The sequence below is a fragment of the Phalacrocorax carbo genome, chromosome 27 (genome assembly GCF_963921805.1).
Source record: "Phalacrocorax carbo chromosome 27, bPhaCar2.1, whole genome shotgun sequence".
Lineage (NCBI taxonomy): Eukaryota > Metazoa > Chordata > Aves > Suliformes > Phalacrocoracidae > Phalacrocorax > Phalacrocorax carbo.
Window position 1 is genome coordinate 3,684,997 of NC_087539.1, and position 22,145 is coordinate 3,707,141.

Sequence of the window (22,145 nt, forward strand, 5' to 3'; positions counted from 1 at the left end):
ACAGCCGCACCAGCAGTGGGGCTCTGCGCCTGCCTAGCCTCCCAAAACTCCAAGCGTTCTCTCCCTCTCTGGCTCTCATTTTCACCAGAGACCATGGGTGTGTGCACGTGCACGGACGGCCACACCGCGTGGGCTCCAGCACAGGGCTCAAGCATCCATCCCCAACGGGATCCAGCATCCAGCCCCGAGGCGGAACCACAGCCCAGGAAGGGGAAACATAAAGAGCAGCCCTCTGCTCTAGCCCCCGCAGGCACTGGGCTTGCGGGCTCCCAAGAGCAATGGGGTCTCCCTCTTGCTCAGAGCGCAGCTGCGGCACGCGGGGGGACAGCAGGAGGAAGGGGTGGGGGCAGGGGGCAGGCAGGCAGTGACCCACGTGCTTCAGCTGCACCCTTGGAGCGGCTGCGTGCAGCGGCGCCGCGTTCAGGGCTTGGCAGGTCGGGTGGCTCCAGCCTCCACGCGACAGGGCCTTTGCCCTCGGAGGGCAAACCTGCGAGCGGCTGGAGAAGCTGGCAGGGAGCAGCCGGGGCCGTGCCGGGCGGTGGCTGTGGGGTCAGCAGGGGCGGGGCCCTGGGGACAGGGCCAGCGGCTACGAGATTGCTAGAACGAGACCCGTGGGAGCGACCGGCAACGGGGCCATGGGGAGCGCACCGCTGGGGATGGGGACGAGGAGCCACAGGGCTGTGGGACCACCAGCGATGAGAGCCTGGGCAGGCGGGGAGACCAAGGTCATGGGGACTTTGGGGAGGGAGAAGGACACAGGGTTGGGTGCTGTGGCGTGGGATGGGCCGCGTGGGGTCCATAGGGGCTGTAAGGTGAGAGGGCAGGTGAGTACCTGCAGGGTTGTGGGGAGCTGTGGGGAGGAAGGCAGTGGAGCATGCGGGGGCCATGGGGCTGGCCTGCGAGGAAATGTGTCCCCAGTTCCTGGTGCCTCAGTACTCTCAGACTCACTTACAGGGGCTGGCCAGGACATTGCTAAAGGGTTGCCAGCCTCCAATGGTGGAGAATAAAATCTACCGTGGCCTGAGAAGACGGTGGTTCCCCCTGGTTCTACAGTGGCATCAATACCGTGCGGGGACGGAGGGCAGGAGGGAGGGCAGCTGAGGCTGGCACGCAGGGACCCAGCTTGCGGCAGGCGGCGGGGTGGCACCCAGTGCCTAGCAGCTGAGACTGGCCCTGGTCTCGAGGGTATGCAGGGACTGGCATGCGGGGCAAGACCCTCTCCGCGCGCCCCAACAAACACACCCCAGTACATGGAGGTTCAGGTAGAAAAGGCTTTATTGAGGGTGGGGGGCTGTCAGAAGGGCAGCGGCTCATCCATGACCCTGGGGAAGATCTTTCCCATGCAATTGCCTGGTCGATGTTGGTCTCACACAGCACATGCAACAGCAGGCGGTGGAAGAGCTCGGGGTCGTACCAGGAGGCGTAGAGGACAACAGCAGCCAGAGCAAAGCCGACAGCCAGCTGCAGGCTGACCAAGAGCAGGATGAGCGTCCTGTGGGGCAGAAGAGGGATGGGAGGCAGGGCAGGCTGGATGCGTCCCAACCAGATCCTGCCTATGGGATGCAGGGTGTGTTCTGGGAGCCCCACAGCCTGCTTCCCCCGCCATTTCTCATTGCTCCCCCGGGCAGGGTGGTGCACGAGACGCCGCAAGCCCAGGAAAGAGCCCTGGCTCAGGGAAAAGCAACGCTGAGCACTTCCCAGCTGCAAAGCCCACAGCCAGCCAGCTGCTCCCCAGCTTGTGAGCCCTGCTGGCTGGAGCAGGGGTCCGGCCCATGCCAGCCGCTGCCCGGGAGCGGGCCCCACGGCACCCACTGGGGACACTCACTGCAGCCAATAAATGAAGCCGCGTCTCCTCGCCAGCATGTCCCTCTCCTGCAGGTCAACACAGAGCAAGGACACTTGTCGCGCCCTGCAGCGCAGCCGGGACAGCTGGAGTTGCTCGGTGCCACTGGCCTCTGCCTCATGCAGGAGCATAGCCCGTGCGTGGCTGTGACCTCCATGGACCCCGGTTCCCAGGGAGACCCCGCTGGCCAGGGCAGGGGCTGGCACGGGCATCCCCCTTTCCAGCTGTGCTTCCACCAGCTCCGGCAGTGTAGTCCCCGGCACCTCTGCCTCCTTCTTCCTCTGCTGCTGGCTGCAGGCAACAGGGCATGGTTGGACGAGTTACAGACCTCCAGGGCCATGCATTGGGTCCCCTTCCAACCATACAGCACCCCAGGCAGGCAGGGAATGGGCTCCCCTGTCACACCGTGTGCTGCACATACCCCCCACACCATTGCCTGGCTCCAGCACTGGCAGCCCCATCGCTCTGGGTGCTGCAGAGACCGCCCTAGACACCTGTGTGGGGCGAGGGGCCCAACTCACCACATCTCCTCCTCCTCCAGTGCCTCTTCAAGACTTTTTATTTGCTGACGCAGCACCTGGGAGAAGGAAGGGTCTGAGTCCCGGAGTCCGCTGCCACCCTTCTCCAGCCCTCCCACCCCGGGGCCTGTGGGCACCCATCTCTTTTCCCCCAGCCCTTTCAGCACTACCTCAGTCCCCTGGTTAAACTCCTGCAGCCAGGACACCATGTGGGCAGAGTGCTTTTCCACCTGCAAAACCACCGGCGTATCACCCTCGTCCCTCTCCAGCCCCAGGGCCATGCCCACTTGCTGCCCCACTGCCCCAGGGCACTGGGAGACTGGGCAAATCACAGGGCCACGCATAGCGAAGGGATGGACACCCCCATCTCCTGGGGAAAATGTCCTCCCCAGTCACGCTTCTGCCCGCAGCCGCTGGCCCAGCGCAGCGAGGTGACCCTCCTTGCGCAGCGGGGCTGGACGAGACAAGATGACCTCCAGCGGCCCCTTCGAACCGCTGAGCCCCAGCCTGCGCAGCTCTGGGACGTGGGCAGAGGAGAGGACACCAGCCTTACTGCTGAGCATCTGCAGGGCATCGTGCGTGCCCTGATGGTTCTCCTCCTGCATGCGGAAAGGAGAGCAGGGGCTCAGGGTCTGCAGAAACACCTCTTGGTCACCTGCAAGCGCTCCTCTCAGCCAGGAGCAGCCACCAGGCACCCGGGCACTCTCACGAGTGCACTCCCCTCCGCATTATGGCCCACACAGCTCCCCTCGGGCACTGCCTTCTCCCTCGTGCCCCCTCTCTTCTCCGGCCTCGCAGGCACCGGCCGGGGGGCGCCAGGCAGGGGCACCCTCAGGCCTAACTCTGCACACGGCCCACATCTGACCACCCTCTGCACCCAACACCCCCAGCGAGCACCACCTACCCACCCCTGCTCAACCACCCTCCTATAGGGTGCAGCAGCCAATCAGCGCCCTCCGGCCTTCTGCTCTACCAACGAGCAAGCAGCTCCTGCTGCAAGGGGCGTGGCCGCTCACACACCCATCATGGCTCCTCACAGCCGGCCCCGCCCCGTCGGCAGTGCTCCCGGGCCCCGAAGCGGCGGCAGTCACACCGGCCTCGCCCCCTCCTGGCTGCCCTCCCCCACGCCCCCCTCTGCTGCATTTGAGCCCTGCTCAGGCTCCTTTGCACGCCTTTCTGCCTTTGCTCGCTGGCGGGAGAGCAAACCTCTGCTACAGCACCGCTCTTGGGCCGAAACGGGAACCATCTCCAGCAGGAACCACTGGAAGGAGCAAACCGGCCTTGCCGGTGCTCGGTGCAACCGGCTGGATTTAGTTTTCCCTGTGAATTGTCCCCAGCTGCCTTGCTATGTTCTTCTGTGGTGTCACCACTCCCGGGTGGGGAGGCAACAAGTCCCCACCCTCAGCCTCCCCCCTGTTTGGTGGGAACAGGTCCCCACCATCGCCCTCCGCCCAGACTGTGGCAGGCAGAATAACTCCCTCCCATTGCCCAAATCCCTCGAAAATGCCCCCCAGCCACACCTGACCCCAAGTAGGCTGACTTGCCCAGCATCATGAGTGTGGGGCCTGGCCAGGGACCGGGCCAGGGGGGTTCTGGAGGAAGCAGGACCTTGAGGGGACTAGGTACCTGGGGTACCTGAAAGGAGCGGGCTTTCTGGGGGCAACTGGCGGGATCGGGAGGGTCTGGGTAGGGGGAGCTGCGGGGGCTGGGGGTGTCTGGAGAGAACTGAGATGATGGGGTGCCTGCCGAGAAGTGAAGGCAATGGAGGGTGTGCAGGGGGGACCTGAGGAGAAGGAGGGAGGGACCGTGAGAGGAACTGAAGGGATTCGATGTGTCTGAAGAGGGGAGCTGAGGGGTCAGGGTCTGCGGGGGGGAACTGACGGGTGTGGGCTTTGACTGAAGCCTAGAGCATTACTAGGGGGAAGATGTGGATCTTCACGTCCCCCTTAGCGTGGGTCCCATGCGTACACCCCCTGGCAACAATAATCAGGGTGACACGGGAATGGCCACGCAGCTCCGCCCCGGTTGCGTCACAGGCATCCCACAAAGCCCGGCAAGTTGGTGCTCTCTGAGTGTGGCCTACATCTACATGCAGCCCAGCTCTAGGGGACACCGAGGTGGCTCAACCCCCTGCGGCTCTTCCCGAGTGACCTCCCCAGGGTGGCAGGCTGAAGCGTGGAGCACTTTGGCAGAAGGTGCCTTTGCTGCCTGCATACCTCTCGGAGAGCCGGGGGGGTGAGACGGACACCTGGAGGATGCTCTGCTGAATGTGGCTGGGTTAAAGAGCCCAACCTTCGGGTCGGGCTCTCTCCAAAGTGACTCAGAGAAGCAAGAAATTCTGCCAGCTCTCCCGTGGGACAATCTCCTTTGGGAAGGCCTGACAGTGCTCCTCGTGCTTGCTCCGGCGGACCATCTCACCAAAGTGTCAATTTTGGTGGTAAACAAGCTACTTAAGGAGCGAATCCCACCCCCTTTACCTGGCAGGAGGCGCCACAGCTTCCTGAAGCAGAGCCAGAGACTCTGCCATAAGAGCGCTTTTTTGCCAAGGAACGCACGCTGTGGAGCCCTCCCGCCCCGGGGCCTGTGGGCACCCATCTCTTTTCCCCCAGCCCTTTCAGCACTCCCTCATTTTCCTGCTTAACCTCCTGCAGCCAGGACACCATGCGGGCACAGTGCTTTTCCACCTGCAAAACAACCGGCGTATCACCCTCGTCCCTCTCGATGCCTCTCGCTCTCTGCGCCTCATTTTCACCGGAGGCAGGCTCCAAAGTTCACAATGTCCAAGAACTGCTCCCACACAAAAGGTGCCAGCACTGAAAGCTATTGCTGGGCCTCAGCAGCCCTTGGCAGCCCTTTCACAGCCGCACCAGCAGTGGGGCTCTGCGCCTGCCTAGCCTCCCAAAACTCCAAGCGTTCTCTCCCTCTCTGGCTCTCATTTTCACCAGAGACCATGGGTGTGTGCACGTGCACGGACGGCCACACCGCGTGGGCTCCAGCACAGGGCTCAAGCATCCATCCCCAACGGGATCCAGCATCCAGCCCCGAGGCGGAACCACAGCCCAGGAAGGGGAAACATAAAGAGCAGCCCTCTGCTCTAGGCCCCGCAGGCACTGGGCTTGCGGGCTCCCAAGAGCAATGGGGTCTCCCTCTTGCTCAGAGCGCAGCTGCGGCACGCGGGGGGACAGCAGGAGGAAGGGGTGGGGGCAGGGGGCAGGCAGGCAGTGACCCACGTGCTTCAGCTGCACCCTTGGAGCGGCTGCGTGCAGCGGCGCCGCGTTCAGGGCTTGGCAGGTCGGGTGGCTCCAGCCTCCACGCGACGGGGCCTTTGCCCTCGGAGGGCAAACCTGCGAGCGGCTGGAGAAGCTGGCAGGGAGCAGCCGGGGCCGTGCCGGGCGGTGGCTGTGGGGTCAGCAGGGGCGGGGCCCTGGGGACAGGGCCAGCGGCTACGAGATTGCTAGAACGAGACCCGTGGGAGCGACCGGCAACGGGGCCATGGGGAGCGCACCGCTGGGGATGGGGACGAGGAGCCACAGGGCTGTGGGACCACCAGCGATGAGAGCCTGGGCAGGCGGGGAGACCAAGGTCATGGGGACTTTGGGGAGGGAGAAGGACACAGGGTTGGGTGCTGTGGCGTGGGATGGGCCGCGTGGGGTCCATAGGGGCTGTAAGGTGAGAGGGCAGGTGAGTACCTGCAGGGTTGTGGGGAGCTGTGGGGAGGAAGGCAGTGGAGCATGCGGGGGCCATGGGGCTGGCCTGCGAGGAAATGTGTCCCCAGTTCCTGGTGCCTCAGTACTCTCAGACTCACTTACAGGGGCTGGCCAGGACATTGCTAAAGGGTTGCCAGCCTCCAATGGTGGAGAATAAAATCTACCGTGGCCTGAGAAGACGGTGGTTCCCCCTGGTTCTACAGTGGCATCAATACCGTGCGGGGACGGAGGGCAGGAGGGAGGGCAGCTGAGGCTGGCACGCAGGGACCCAGCTTGCGGCAGGCGGCGGGGTGGCACCCAGTGCCTAGCAGCTGAGACTGGCCCTGGTCTCGAGGGTATGCAGGGACTGGCATGCGGGGCAAGACCCTCTCCGCGCGCCCCAACAAACACACCCCAGTACATGGAGGTTCAGGTAGAAAAGGCTTTATTGAGGGTGGGGGGCTGTCAGAAGGGCAGCGGCCCGTCCATGACCCTGGGGAAGATCTTTCCCAGTGCAATTGCCTGGTCGATGTTGGTCTCACACAGCACATGCAACAGCAGGCGGTGGAAGAGCTCGGGGTCGTACCAGGAGGCGTAGAGGACAACAGCAGCCAGAGCAAAGCCGACAGCCAGCTGCAGGCTGACCAAGAGCAGGATGAGCGTCCTGTGGGGCAGAAGAGGGATGGGAGGCAGGGCAGGCTGGATGCGTCCCAACCAGATCCTGCCTATGGGATGCAGGGTGTGTTCTGGGAGCCCCACAGCCTGCTTCCCCCGCCATTTCTCATTGCTCCCCCGGGCAGGGTGGTGCACGAGACGCCGCAAGCCCAGGAAAGAGCCCTGGCTCAGGGAAAAGCAACGCTGAGCACTTCCCAGCTGCAAAGCCCACAGCCAGCCAGCTGCTCCCCAGCTTGTGAGCCCTGCTGGCTGGAGCAGGGGTCCGGCCCATGCCAGCCGCTGCCCGGGAGCGGGCCCCACGGCACCCACTGGGGACACTCACTGCAGCCAATAAATGAAGCCGCGTCTCCTCGCCAGCATGTCCCTCTCCTGCAGGTCAACACAGAGCAAGGACACTTGTCGCGCCCTGCAGCGCAGCCGGGACAGCTGGAGTTGCTCGGTGCCACTGGCCTCTGCCTCATGCAGGAGCATAGCCCGTGCGTGGCTGTGACCTCCATGGACCCCGGTTCCCAGGGAGACCCCGCTGGCCAGGGCAGGGGCTGGCACGGGCATCCCCCTTTCCAGCTGTGCTTCCACCAGCTCCGGCAGTGTAGTCCGCGGCACCTCTGCCTCCTTCTTCCTCTGCTGCTGGCTGCAGGCAACAGGGCATGGTTGGACGAGTTACAGACCTCCAGGGCCATGCATTGGGTCCCCTTCCAACCATACAGCACCCCAGGCAGGCAGGGAATGGGCTCCCCTGTCACACCGGGTGCTGCACATACCCCCCACACCATTGCCTGGCTCCAGCACTGGCAGCCCCATCGCTCTGGGTGCTGCAGAGACCGCCCTAGACACCTGTGTGGGGCGAGGGGCCCAACTCACCACATCTCCTCCTCCTCCAGTGCCTCTTCAAGACTTTTTATTTGCTGACGCAGCACCTGGGAGAAGGAAGGGTCTGAGTCCCGGAGTCCGCTGCCACCCTTCTCCAGCCCTCCCACCCCGGGGCCTGTGGGCACCCATCTCTTTTCCCCCAGCCCTTTCAGCACTACCTCAGTCCCCTGGTTAAACTCCTGCAGCCAGGACACCATGTGGGCAGAGTGCTTTTCCACCTGCAAAACCACCGGCGTATCACCCTCGTCCCTCTCCAGCCCCAGGGCCATGCCCACTTGCTGCCCCACTGCCCCAGGGCACTGGGAGACTGGGCAAATCACAGGGCCACGCATAGCAAAGGGATGGACACCCCCAGCTCCTGGGGAAAATGTCCTCCCCAGTCACGCTTCTGCCCGCAGCCGCTGGCCAAGCGCAGCGAGGTGACCCTCCTTGAGCAGCGGGGCTGGACGAGACAAGATGACCTCCAGCGGCCCCTTCGAACCGCTGAGCCCCAGCCTGCGCAGCTCTGGGACGTGGGCAGAGGAGAGGACACCAGCCTTACTGCTGAGCATCTGCAGGGCATCGTGCGTGCCCTGATGGTTCTCCTCCTGCATGCGGAAAGGAGAGCAGGGGCTCAGGGTCTGCAGAAACACCTCTTGGTCACCTGCAAGCGCTCCTCTCAGCCAGGAGCAGCCACCAGGCACCCGGGCACTCTCACGAGTGCACTCCCCTCCGCATTATGGCCCACACAGCTCCCCTCGGGCACTGCCTTCTCCCTCGTGCCCCCTCTCTTCTCCGGCCTCGCAGGCACCGGCCGGGGGGCGCCAGGCAGGGGCACCCTCAGGCCTAACTCTGCACACGGCCCACATCTGACCACCCTCTGCACCCAACACCCCCAGCGAGCACCACCTACCCACCCCTGCTCAACCACCCTCCTATAGGGTGCAGCAGCCAATCAGCGCCCTCCGGCCTTCTGCTCTACCAACGAGCAAGCAGCTCCTGCTGCAAGGGGCGGGGTCGGTTGCGAGCGCCCTGTGCTGCGTGGCCGCTCACACACCCATCATGGCTCCTCACAGCCGGCCCCGCCCCGTCGGCAGTGCTCCCGGGCCCCGAAGCGGCGGCAGTCACACCGGCCTCGCCCCCTCCTGGCTGCCCTCCCCCACGCCCCCCTCTGCTGCATTTGAGCCCTGCTCAGGCTCCTTTGCACGCCTTTCTGCCTTTGCTCGCTGGCGGGAGAGCAAACCTCTGCTACAGCACCGCTCTCGGGCCGAAACGGGAACCATCTCCAGCAGGAACCACTGGAAGGAGCAAACCGGCCTTGCCGGTGCTCGGTGCAACCGGCTGGATTTAGTTTTCCCTGTGAATTGTCCCCAGCTGCCTTGCTATGTTCTTCTGTGGTGTCACCACTCCTGGGTGGGGAGGCAACAAGTCCCCACCCTCAGCCTCCCCCCTGTTTGGTGGGAACAGGTCCCCACCATCGCCCTCCGCCCAGACTGTGGCAGGCAGAATAACTCCCTCCCATTGCCCAAATCCCTCGAAAATGCCCCCCAGCCACACCTGACCCCAAGTAGGCTGACTTGCCCAGCATCATGAGTGTGGGGCCTGGCCAGGGACCGGGCCAGGGGGGTTCTGGAGGAAGCAGGACCTTGAGGGGACTAGGTACCTGGGGTACCTGAAAGGAGCGGGCTTTCTGGGGGCAACTGGCGGGATCGGGAGGGTCTGGGTAGGGGGAGCTGCGGGGGCTGGGGGTGTCTGGAGAGAACTGAGATGATGGGGTGCCTGCCGAGAAGTGAAGGCAATGGAGGGTGTGCAGGGGGGACCTGAGGAGAAGGAGGGAGGGACCGTGAGAGGAACTGAAGGGATTCGATGTGTCTGAAGAGGGGAGCTGAGGGGTCAGGGTCTGCGGGGGGGAACTGACGGGTGTGGGCTTTGACTGAAGCCTAGAGCATTACTAGGGGGAAGATGTGGATCTTCATGTCCCCCTTAGCGTGGGTCCCATGCGTACACCCCCTGGCAACAATAATCAGGGTGACACGGGAATGGCCACGCAGCTCCGCCCCGGTTGTGTCACAGGCATCCCACAAAGCCCGGCAAGTTGGTGCTCTCTGAGTGTGGCCTACATCTACATGCAGCCCAGCTCTAGGGGACACCGAGGTGGCTCAACCCCCTGCGGCTCTTCCCGAGTGACCTCCCCAGGGTGGCAGGCTGAAGCGTGGAGCACTTTGGCAGAAGGTGCCTTTGCTGCCTGCATACCTCTCGGAGAGCCGGGGGGGTGAGACGGACACCTGGAGGATGCTCTGCTGAATGTGGCTGGGTTAAAGAGCCCAACCTTCGGGTCGGGCTCTCTCCAAAGTGACTCAGAGAAGCAAGAAATTCTGCCAGCTCTCCCGTGGGACAATCTCCTTTGGGAAGGCCTGACAGTGCTCCTCGTGCTTGCTCCGGCGGAGCATCTCACCAAAGTGTCAATTTTGGTGGTAAACAAGCTACTTAAGGAGCGAATCCCACCCCCTTTACCTGGCAGGAGGCGCCACAGCTTCCTGAAGCAGAGCCAGAGACTCTGCCATAAGAGCGCTTTTTTGCCAAGGAACGCACGCTGTGGAGCCCTCCTGCCCCGGGGCCTGTGGGCACCCATCTCTTTTCCCCCAGCCCTTTCAGCACTCCCTCATTTTCCTGCTTAACCTCCTGCAGCCAGGACACCATGTGGGCACAGTGCTTTTCCACCTGCAAAACAACCGGCGTATCACCCTCGTCCCTCTCGATGCCTCTCGCTCTCTGCGCCTCATTTTCACCGGAGGCAGGCTCCAAAGTTCACAATGTCCAAGAACTGCTCCCACACAAAAGGTGCCAGCACTGAAAGCTATTGCTGGGCCTCAGCAGCCCTTGGCAGCCCTTTCACAGCCGCACCAGCAGTGGGGCTCTGCGCCTGCCTAGCCTCCCAAAACTCCAAGCGTTCTCTCCCTCTCTGGCTCTCATTTTCACCAGAGACCATGGGTGTGTGCACGTGCACGGACGGCCACACCGCGTGGGCTCCAGCACAGGGCTCAAGCATCCATCCCCAACGGGATCCAGCATCCAGCCCCGAGGCGGAACCACAGCCCAGGAAGGGGAAACATAAAGAGCAGCCCTCTGCTCTAGGCCCCGCAGGCACTGGGCTTGCGGGCTCCCAAGAGCAATGGGGTCTCCCTCTTGCTCAGAGCGCAGCTGCGGCACGCGGGGGGACAGCAGGAGGAAGGGGTGGGGGCAGGGGGCAGGCAGGCAGTGACCCACGTGCTTCAGCTGCACCCTTGGAGCGGCTGCGTGCAGCGGCGCCGCGTTCAGGGCTTGGCAGGTCGGGTGGCTCCAGCCTCCACGCGACAGGGCCTTTGCCCTCGGAGGGCAAACCTGCGAGCGGCTGGAGAAGCTGGCAGGGAGCAGCCGGGGCCGTGCCGGGCGGTGGCTGTGGGGTCAGCAGGGGCGGGGCCCTGGGGACAGGGCCAGCGGCTACGAGATTGCTAGAACGAGACCCGTGGGAGCGACCGGCAGCGGGGCCATGGGGAGCGCACCGCTGGGGATGGGGACGAGGAGCCACAGGGCTGTGGGACCACCAGCGATGAGAGCCTGGGCAGGCGGGGAGACCAAGGTCATGGGGACTTTGGGGAGGGAGAAGGACACAGGGTTGGGTGCTGTGGCGTGGGATGGGCCGCGTGGGGTCCATAGGGGCTGTAAGGTGAGAGGGCAGGTGAGTACCTGCAGGGTTGTGGGGAGCTGTGGGGAGGAAGGCAGTGGAGCATGCGGGGGCCATGGGGCTGGCCTGCGAGGAAATGTGTCCCCAGTTCCTGGTGCCTCAGTACTCTCAGACTCACTTACAGGGGCTGGCCAGGACATTGCTAAAGGGTTGCCAGCCTCCAATGGTGGAGAATAAAATCTACCGTGGCCTGAGAAGACGGTGGTTCCCCCTGGTTCTACAGTGGCATCAATACCGTGCGGGGACGGAGGGCAGGAGGGAGGGCAGCTGAGGCTGGCACGCAGGGACCCAGCTTGCGGCAGGCGGCGGGGTGGCACCCAGTGCCTAGCAGCTGAGACTGGCCCTGGCCTCGAGGGTATGCAGGGACTGGCATGCGGGGCAAGACCCTCTCCGCGCGCCCCAACAAACACACCCCAGTACATGGAGGTTCAGGTAGAAAAGGCTTTATTGAGGGTGGGGGGCTGTCAGAAGGGCAGCGGCCCGTCCATGACCCTGGGGAAGATCTTTCCCAGTGCAATTGCCTGGTCGATGTTGGTCTCACACAGCACATGCAACAGCAGGCGGTGGAAGAGCTCGGGGTCGTACCAGGAGGCGTAGAGGACAACAGCAGCCAGAGCAAAGCCGACAGCCAGCTGCAGGCTGACCAAGAGCAGGATGAGCGTCCTGTGGGGCAGAAGAGGGATGGGAGGCAGGGCAGGCTGGATGCGTCCCAACCAGATCCTGCCTATGGGATGCAGGGTGTGTTCTGGGAGCCCCACAGCCTGCTTCCCCCGCCATTTCTCATTGCTCCCCCGGGCAGGGTGGTGCACGAGACGCCGCAAGCCCAGGAAAGAGCCCTGGCTCAGGGAAAAGCAACGCTGAGCACTTCCCAGCTGCAAAGCCCACAGCCAGCCAGCTGCTCCCCAGCTTGTGAGCCCTGCTGGCTGGAGCAGGGGTCCGGCCCATGCCAGCCGCTGCCCGGGAGCGGGCCCCACGGCACCCACTGGGGACACTCACTGCAGCCAATAAATGAAGCCGCGTCTCCTCGCCAGCATGTCCCTCTCCTGCAGGTCAACACAGAGCAAGGACACTTGTCGCGCCCTGCAGCGCAGCCGGGACAGCTGGAGTTGCTCGGTGCCACTGGCCTCTGCCTCATGCAGGAGCATAGCCCGTGCGTGGCTGTGACCTCCATGGACCCCGGTTCCCAGGGAGACCCCGCTGGCCAGGGCAGGGGCTGGCACGGGCATCCCCCTTTCCAGCTGTGCTTCCACCAGCTCCGGCAGTGTAGTCCGCGGCACCTCTGCCTCCTTCTTCCTCTGCTGCTGGCTGCAGGCAACAGGGCATGGTTGGACGAGTTACAGACCTCCAGGGCCATGCATTGGGTCCCCTTCCAACCATACAGCACCCCAGGCAGGCAGGGAATGGGCTCCCCTGTCACACCGTGTGCTGCACATACCCCCCACACCATTGCCTGGCTCCAGCACTGGCAGCCCCATCGCTCTGGGTGCTGCAGAGACCGCCCTAGACACCTGTGTGGGGCGAGGGGCCCAACTCACCACATCTCCTCCTCCTCCAGTGCCTCTTCAAGACTTTTTATTTGCTGACGCAGCACCTGGGAGAAGGAAGGGTCTGAGTCCCGGAGTCCGCTGCCACCCTTCTCCAGCCCTCCCACCCCGGGGCCTGTGGGCACCCATCTCTTTTCCCCCAGCCCTTTCAGCACTACCTCAGTCCCCTGGTTAAACTCCTGCAGCCAGGACACCATGTGGGCAGAGTGCTTTTCCACCTGCAAAACCACCGGCGTATCACCCTCGTCCCTCTCCAGCCCCAGGGCCATGCCCACTTGCTGCCCCACTGCCCCAGGGCACTGGGAGACTGGGCAAATCACAGGGCCACGCATAGCAAAGGGATGGACACCCCCAGCTCCTGGGGAAAATGTCCTCCCCAGTCACGCTTCTGCCCGCAGCCGCTGGCCAAGCGCAGCGAGGTGACCCTCCTTGAGCAGCGGGGCTGGACGAGACAAGATGACCTCCAGCGGCCCCTTCGAACCGCTGAGCCCCAGCCTGCGCAGCTCTGGGACGTGGGCAGAGGAGAGGACACCAGCCTTACTGCTGAGCATCTGCAGGGCATCGTGCGTGCCCTGATGGTTCTCCTCCTGCATGCGGAAAGGAGAGCAGGGGCTCAGGGTCTGCAGAAACACCTCTTGGTCACCTGCAAGCGCTCCTCTCAGCCAGGAGCAGCCACCAGGCACCCGGGCACTCTCACGAGTGCACTCCCCTCCGCATTATGGCCCACACAGCTCCCCTCGGGCACTGCCTTCTCCCTCGTGCCCCCTCTCTTCTCCGGCCTCGCAGGCACCGGCCGGGGGGCGCCAGGCAGGGGCACCCTCAGGCCTAACTCTGCACACGGCCCACATCTGACCACCCTCTGCACCCAACACCCCCAGCGAGCACCACCTACCCACCCCTGCTCAACCACCCTCCTATAGGGTGCAGCAGCCAATCAGCGCCCTCCGGCCTTCTGCTCTACCAACGAGCAAGCAGCTCCTGCTGCAAGGGGCGGGGTCGGTTGCGAGCGCCCTGTGCTGCGTGGCCGCTCACACACCCATCATGGCTCCTCACAGCCGGCCCCGCCCCGTCGGCAGTGCTCCCGGGCCCCGAAGCGGCGGCAGTCACACCGGCCTCGCCCCCTCCTGGCTGCCCTCCCCCACGCCCCCCTCTGCTGCATTTGAGCCCTGCTCAGGCTCCTTTGCACGCCTTTCTGCCTTTGCTCGCTGGCGGGAGAGCAAACCTCTGCTACAGCACCGCTCTCGGGCCGAAACGGGAACCATCTCCAGCAGGAACCACTGGAAGGAGCAAACCGGCCTTGCCGGTGCTCGGTGCAACCGGCTGGATTTAGTTTTCCCTGTGAATTGTCCCCAGCTGCCTTGCTATGTTCTTCTGTGGTGTCACCACTCCCGGGTGGGGAGGCAACAAGTCCCCACCCTCAGCCTCCCCCCTGTTTGGTGGGAACAGCTCCCCACCATCGCCCTCCGCCCAGACTGTGGCAGGCAGAATAACTCCCTCCCATTGCCCAAATCCCTCAAAAATGCCCCCCAGCCACACCTGACCCCAAGTAGGCTGACTTGCCCAGCATCATGAGTGTGGGGCCTGGCCAGGGACCGGGCCAGGGGGGTTCTGGAGGAAGCAGGACCTTGAGGGGACTAGGTACCTGGGGTACCTGAAAGGAGCGGGCTTTCTGGGGGCAACTGGCGGGATCGGGAGGGTCTGGGTAGGGGGAACTGCGGGGGCTGGGGGTGTCTGGAGAGAACTGAGATGATGGGGTGCCTGCCGAGAAGTGAAGGCAATGGAGGGTGTGCAGGGGGGACCTGAGGAGAAGGAGGGAGGGACCGTGAGAGGAACTGAAGGGATTCGATGTGTCTGAAGAGGGGAGCTGAGGGGTCAGGGTCTGCGGGGGGGAACTGACGGGTGTGGGCTTTGACTGAAGCCTAGAGCATTACTAGGGGGAAGATGTGGATCTTCACGTCCCCCTTAGCGTGGGTCCCATGCGTACACCCCCTGGCAACAATAATCAGGGTGACACGGGAATGGCCACGCAGCTCCGCCCCGGTTGCGTCACAGGCATCCCACAAAGCCCGGCAAGTTGGTGCTCTCTGAGTGTGGCCTACATCTACATGCAGCCCAGCTCTAGGGGACACCGAGGGGGCTCAACCCCCTGCGGCTCTTCCCGAGTGACCTCCCCAGGGTGGCAGGCTGAAGCGTGGAGCACTTTGGCAGAAGGTGCCTTTGCTGCCTGCATACCTCTCGGAGAGCCGGGGGGGTGAGACGGACACCTGGAGGATGCTCTGCTGAATGTGGCTGGGTTAAAGAGCCCAACCTTCGGGTCGGGCTCTCTCCAAAGTGACTCAGAGAAGCAAGAAATTCTGCCAGCTCTCCCGTGGGACAATCTCCTTTGGGAAGGCCTGACAGTGCTCCTCGTGCTTGCTCCGGCGGAGCATCTCACCAAAGTGTCAATTTTGGTGGTAAACAAGCTACTTAAGGAGCGAATCCCACCCCCTTTACCTGGCAGGAGGCGCCACAGCTTCCTGAAGCAGAGCCAGAGACTCTGCCATAAGAGCGCTTTTTTGCCAAGGAACGCACGCTGTGGAGCCCTCCCGCCCCGGGGCCTGTGGGCACCCATCTCTTTTCCCCCAGCCCTTTCAGCACTCCCTCATTTTCCTGCTTAACCTCCTGCAGCCAGGACACCATGCGGGCACAGTGCTTTTCCACCTGCAAAACAACCGGCGTATCACCTTCGTCCCTCTCGATGCCTCTCGCTCTCTGCGCCTCATTTTCACCGGAGGCAGGCTCCAAAGTTCACAATGTCCAAGAACTGCTCCCACACAAAAGGTGCCAGCACTGAAAGCTATTGCTGGGCCTCAGCAGCCCTTGGCAGCCCTTTCACAGCCGCACCAGCAGTGGGGCTCTGCGCCTGCCTAGCCTCCCAAAACTCCACGCGTTCTCTCCCTCTCTGGCTCTCATTTTCACCAGAGACCATGGGTGTGTGCACGTGCACGGACGGCCACACCGCGTGGGCTCCAGCACAGGGCTCAAGCATCCATCCCCAACGGGATCCAGCATCCAGCCCCGAGGCGGAACCACAGCCCAGGAAGGGGAAACATAAAGAGCAGCCCTCTGCTCTAGCCCCCGCAGGCACTGTGCTTGCGGGCTCCCAAGAGCAATGGGGTCTCCCTCTTGCTCAGAGCGCAGCTGCGGCACGCGGGGGGACAGCAGGAGGAAGGGGTGGGGGCAGGGGGCAGGCAGGCAGTGACCCACGTGCTTCAGCTGCACCCTTGGAGCGGCTGCGTGCAGCGGCGCCGCGTTCAGGGCTTGGCAGGTCGGGTGGCTCCAGCCTCCACGCGACAGGGCCTTTGCCCTCGGAGGGCAAACCTGCGAGCGGCTGGAGAAGCTGGCAGGGAGCAGCCGGGGCCGTGCCAGGACATTGCGTTTTGCACACCAGGCAAACGAATGCGCTTTTTGGGATAACAATCCCACGGTGGCGCTGAGCACCCTCCTCTCAGACCAGGCACGCTTTCGGCCCTTTTGAGTGAGTTTCTGAGCCCCTTTGTGCCCTACGCGGCTGCCTGCAGCCTCCCTTTGCAGGTGCCGGCCATGGAAGTCCTTGCCTTGCGCAGGAGCTGAATTGGACCGAAGCGTGCTTGTCTGTGAAGACTGGCAACTTTATTTCCAGAACTAAGTCACCTTCAGCGTTTGCGGGCACTCGAGGATCACGGGCAGGACAGAGCAGGCCTTAGACACGGAGGCGGCCGTTGCAGCAGCAGGCGTTGCCCCAGGGGGAAATGGTCGTGGTACACCGCAGCCTGCGCTGCGTGCTCTTCATGCTGCTGCTCAAGCCCTTTTTCCCCTCAGGACCTGCAGGAGCTCCTGCAGCACATTAAAGAATTCCACCAGCTTCTGGCGTGGAAATGGGCAGGGCGTAAACCTGCCCGGTTGCGTTGGTGTTGGCCTCGGCCTCTGAAAGGGGGTTGAGGTGAAGCCTGGCCGCGACGCTGGAGTAGCCGTTACTGCTGGGCGCAGGCCCATCTGCACCGAGATCCAGTCGTAAAAGTGCTGAGTGGAGGTGTAGACTCCGGGCTGTTTTGCTCTGGCACAGCCTTTCCCCCAGCTCGTCACTCCGACAAGCCAGAAGTAGTCCGCGTTGTTGTCTTTGCAGACGAGAGGACCACCGCTGTCACCCTGCAGCGGAGGATTAAGAGCGGCTTAGGGTGGTGTTGGGTGGCCTCTGCCAGCACTGTGGCTGTCTCCTCCTGTCTCTCAGCACCTGCCGGAGCTGTATTCAGCGCAGAGCACGGCTCTGCTGAGGCGCTGGAGCCTAGAGAAGCTTTTCTAGGAAGGGGCGATGGGCCTGCAAGGCAGGGCTCTCATCTCATCTCTCCACTCTGATGCTGGGTATGTGGCAGGCGGCTGTTGCAGGACCGGGATCTGCCAAGAGCATTGGCTGGGCTTTCTGGGCAGAGTCGCAGGCCTCCGGGACAAGGGGGGGCACTGGGCAGGGACGTGCAGCTGGGGAAGGGGAGGTGAGCGCCAGCCCCAAGAGTGGTGGGAGGGTGACCTGGCAAGCAACGCGCACGCCAGGGTACGCCTGGGCGGTGGTGCCAGGGCTGCCTGTGCTGCTGGGGCTTGACTTGTAGCGCGCTCCCACCTGGCAGGTGTCGATGCCACCCTGCGCATAGCCGGCACACAAGTTGTGGCTGTGGATGGCCCCTCTATACCACCAGCTGCTGTTGCAGAGGTTGACGTCAATGAGGCGGACCTTGGCCTCCTGCAGGACATCAGTCGAGCCTCCAGCTGTGAGCACAGAAAGGAATTAAGACCCAGCAGCTGGCTGCCAGTTCTCCCCCCCTCTCGGGGTGAACCCCTTCCCTAGGGCTTGGCTTTGCATCCCGAGAGGCATCGTACCGCTGTGTCCCTTCGGTCTTGCTTTGGGTAAAGGGTCAGGCCCGCCTCTCTCTAGGCGTACGTCCCCACAGCCTGACTCCGGCTTTCGCCTCTGCTGCCCGGAAGCCCAAGCCCAGTCTCCCCAGCGTGCCAAGCCTGCCCTCAGGACACGAGTACTCGTTGGGAACTCACATCTTGCAGTCGTGGAACCCCAACCACTGATGTAGCAGGCTGTCATCTCTGACACTCTCAGCGAGGCGTCAGGCACGCAGGCAAGCTGTATGTAGGAGCTGCACTGGACAGGCTGGTCCAATTCCAGCAACGCAATGTCGTTCCTCTCCGAGATACTAGTGTAGTGTTCGTGAGCCAGGAGCCGCTTAATATTGCGCACTTGGGCCTCGGGGCCCAGCTGAGTCAACCGAGTGGCCCCGATCACCACGCGCCACATGGTGATGTGCCTGGAAGGCAGATGGAGAGAGAGGTGAGGGGAGCAGAGCCACGTGCTGCAGCAGTCCAGCAGCTCCCTGCCTTCTGCTTGCCCGGGGAGAGCGGGAAGCAGCGCTACGGAGGGTGCGACTGCCCTAGCACGCCTTAGGCTGCAGGAACGTCGAGCTGGAGGCTGCTAGGAAGCAGCGGCATGAGCCCAGCCTTGTCCTGAGCAGTGTCTCAGGAGGGCTCTGCAGTGCCCAGGCACTGGGCGTACTGCAAGGAAGCGGGGTGGGAGTAGCACGTGGTGCTGCGGATGTGGTACCTGCCGGTGGTGTGGGGCTGTCCCCGTTGCCTGGTCCTCCTTACCTAGCCTTGATGAAGCAGTGGGCTGCTGTGAGGACCCACTGTGGGCTGATGAGGGACCCTCCGCATATATGCCCCGTGCCTGTTTTCCCAGGATCCTGGATGCTGACGATCCAGGGCCAGGCCCCTGGCTGGGCATCTGTGCCGCCCACGACGCGCAACGTGCCGTAGTGAGAAGCCATGGGCCGGAGCCCGCAGGTCCCTCTGTAACCAGAAACTCCTTACTGTCGTGCTGGCTGGCTGGCTGGCTGCTGTTGAGGCTGAATGTCAGCCGTCTTCCCTCCCCACAAGGCGCTGCATGGCCAGCAGGGCCAGGGAACGCCGTGGGGCGTGAGTCCGTCCGCCCCAGTTCCCGTTGTAGCCCTGTAGGCGAGTTGTGCCAGCAGCCTGGGTGCCGGCGAGGAAAGGAGGCTCCCAGATAGGGCTCGGGAAGCTGTGGGGCGGTCACAGAGGACAAGCGGGCACCCTCCGGTGAACGCCCTAAGGGGTGCCCCAGCTCCCTCCCCGAGCCTCGGGCCACTTACCCACAGTTGTCCCATGTGCCGTACACAGGCCAGCACGCGGCCAGCAGGACCAGGACGGCCAGCAAAGTCATTGCCGACAGCGTCACGTGGCAGCTGCAAGACCGGAGGGCTCGTCGCCACCAGTGCAGCAGGCGACGTAGTGCCCGCAGTGCTCGCGCTGCCTGCGGAGCCCTCGGCCCTGGGGCTGATGTCACAGAGTCGCTGGTTCCGGGCACTGGGCGTGGTGGGCTCTCGGGGAGGCGGGGGGAGTCATGGCGGGTTCAGAGCAGGGGGGGATGCAGAACCTGGGATCGGACACCCCCGACAGGGCCCCGTGGAACGCTCTGCTTGCAGGCTGAGGGTGTGCAGGCCCCCCCGTGGCAGGCAGCAGCGCCTGGCTCCGAGCACTGCCTGCTAAAAGCTAGCAGGAAAAACCCACTGGGGCTCTGTGCCTGCCTAGCCTCCCAAACACCCGAACGCTCTCTCCGCCTCTGCGCCTCATTTTCACCGGAGACCATGGGTGTGTGCACCGGCTACAAGATTGCTAGGATGAGACCCGTGGGAGCAACCAGCAACCAACTGGAACAGGGTCACTCTCTTGCTCAGAGCGCAGTGTTTTCCTTGACGCCGAAGATAGTAGTTGCCATTTTGAGATGCATCCCAACAAAACCTCTGAAACTGTACCGGTGTGTATTGGGAATGGATGTGCTTGGGTGAGAACCCTTTGTGAGGGTATATTTCTCAGCAATGTTACTGCAGATATAAGCAATCACTCAAATAGCTGTATCCGTGATTTTGCCAAAATTCTGGCATGTGCTTTAACTATTCAGCTCCTGTCAGGTCTCAGCATTTACTACAGTCTAACTGGACATGGTACCAAGATTTGTTCCCTACACCCATTGGAACAAACCTTACGTTGGTAAGAAAGCAATTGCAGCATGGTCATCTCTACTGATTCACAGAATCACAGAATCCCAGGTTGGAAGGGACCTCAGGGATCATCTAGTCCAACCTTTCTAGGAAGAGCGCAGTCTAGATAAGACGGCCCAGCACCCTGCCCAGACAACTCTTGAAGGTGCCCAACGAGGCCGAGTCAGCCACTTCCCTGGGGAGATTACTCCAATGGTGACTGTCCTCACTGTGAAACACTTCCCTCTCGTGTCCAATCGGCATCTCCCCAAGAGCAACTTGTGTCCATCCCCCTTGTCCTCTCCATGGGACTCCGTGTGAAAAGGGAGTCTCCGTCTTCTTTGTTGCTACCCTTTAAGTACTGGTACGTGGTGATGAGATCCCCTCTGAGCCTCCTTTTCTCAAGGCTGAACAAACCCAGCTCTCCCAGCCTATCCTTGTATGGCAGCTGCCCAGTCCTGTGATCATCCTGGTGGCCCTTCTCTGGGCCCCTTCCAGCCTGGCCACATCCTTTTTGTACAGCGGGGACCAGAACTGCACACAGTGCTCCAGGTGTGGCCTGACCAGCGCTGAGCAGAGCGGGATAATGACTTCTTTCTCTCTGCTGGCGATGCCCTTTTTGATGCAGCCCAGCATCCCGTTGGCCTTCTTGGCCGCAGCAGCCACTGTTCCCTCATGTTGAGGCTCCCGTCCACCAGGACCCCCAGGGCCCTTTCCACAGAGCTGCCCTCCAGCCAGGTGGATCCCAGTCTGTGCCGCACTCCCGGATTATGTTTTCCCAGGTGCATGACCTTACACTCCTCCTTGTTGAACTTCATAAGGTTCCTGCTGGCCCACTCTTCCAGCCTACCCAGACCTCCCTGCAGAGCAGCTCTCCCTTCTGGAGCGTCTACTTCCCCACTCAACTTGGTGTCATCCGCAAACTTCATCAGGCTACACTGGATCCCGTTATCCAGATCACTCAGGAAGATATTGAATAACATTGGGCCCAATATCGATCCCTGGGGGGCCCCACTAGTGGCAGGTCACCACTTGGAAAAGGAGCTATTTACCAGCACCCTTTGGGTGCGGCCTGTCAGCCAGGTCCCCACCCACTGCACAGACCCCTTGTCTGGGCCTTAACGCTTTAATTTCTCCAGGAGGAGACTGGGGGGGACCGTATCAAACGCCTTGGAGAAGTCCAGGCAGACAATGTCCACCGCCTGCCCCATGTCAACCAGGCAAGTCACTCTGTCATAGAAGGCCACCAGGTTTGTCAAGCACGATCTGCCTTTAGCGAAGCCATGTTAACTTTTCCCAGTCAACGTGCTTCATTTGACTTGTGACGGCCCCCAGGAGGATTCATTCCATAACTTTCCCAGGGATTGAAGTAAGGCTGATGGGCCTATAGTAGCCTGGACCCTCCCGCGAGCCTTTCTTGTAGATAGGGGTAACATTTGCCTTCCTCCAGTCCTCTGGGACATCCCCCGTTCTCCACGACTTCTCAAAGATTACGGAGAGTGGCCTTGCGATGGTGTCAGCCAGCTCTCTCAACACCCTTGGGTGGATGGGTCAGGGCCCATGGATTTGTAGGGGTCAAGCTCCTGTAGTAATGCATGTACTAACTATTCCTTCACTGTTGGTGGGTCGGTGTTTGGATCAACTGGCAATTTTGTTCCCAAAGCCTGGGACGCGGCAGTGCTGGTAAAGACAGAGGTGAAGAAATTGTTGAGGACCTCTGCCTTTTCTGCCTCATTGGTGATTGACTCTCCTTTGCCATTTAAGAGTGGGCCTATGTTTTCCTTCTTTTCCTGCTTATGGTTGACACCCCTGAAGAAACCTTTCTTGTTATTTTTCACATCTACAGCCAGTTTCAATTTGAGCTGGGCTTTTGCTTTTCTAACTGCATCTCTGCACACTCTGGCAATGCTCTTGTAGCTCTCGACGGATAATCCTCCACTTCTCCATCTCTGGTGTGCTTCCCTTTTGGATTTGAGAAGACCCAGGAGGTCATGGTTGAGCCAAGGGGGCCTCTTGCTCCGCTGACTTCCCTTTCCTTTGTAGGGGATAAACAGGTTTTGTGCTTCCAATAGAAAGTTCTTGAAGAATTCCCAGCTCTCGCTAGCTCCTTTGTATTCCATGGAAGCCTCCCACCGAATCCCTCCCAGCTGAGCCCTGAGTGCACTGAGGTTTGCTCTTCTAAGGGTTCTAAGATCCAGAACCCTTGTCTTAGAGCTGACCTTCAGCACGCTCA

The 22,145-nt window shown here is 62.4% G+C and overlaps 2 protein-coding genes across 3 annotated transcripts in view; one reads left to right on the forward strand and one right to left on the reverse strand.

Annotated features, from left to right (window-relative positions):
• The window catches only part of LOC135317799 (tubulin alpha-1C chain-like), an 887,270-nt gene that overhangs the window by 314,274 nt on the left and 550,851 nt on the right, over positions 1–22,145 (forward strand). The window lies entirely within an intron of this gene.
• On the reverse strand, positions 16,550–18,283 carry LOC135317797 (acrosin-like). The gene is made up of 3 exons (XM_064474228.1): positions 17,901–18,283; positions 17,473–17,618; positions 16,550–17,006 (listed from the first exon to the last, which is right to left on the reverse strand). Exons 1-3 carry the CDS (start codon positions 18,154–18,156, stop codon positions 16,659–16,661), a joined length of 750 nt encoding a protein of 249 aa, XP_064330298.1. The 5' UTR covers positions 18,157–18,283; the 3' UTR covers positions 16,550–16,658.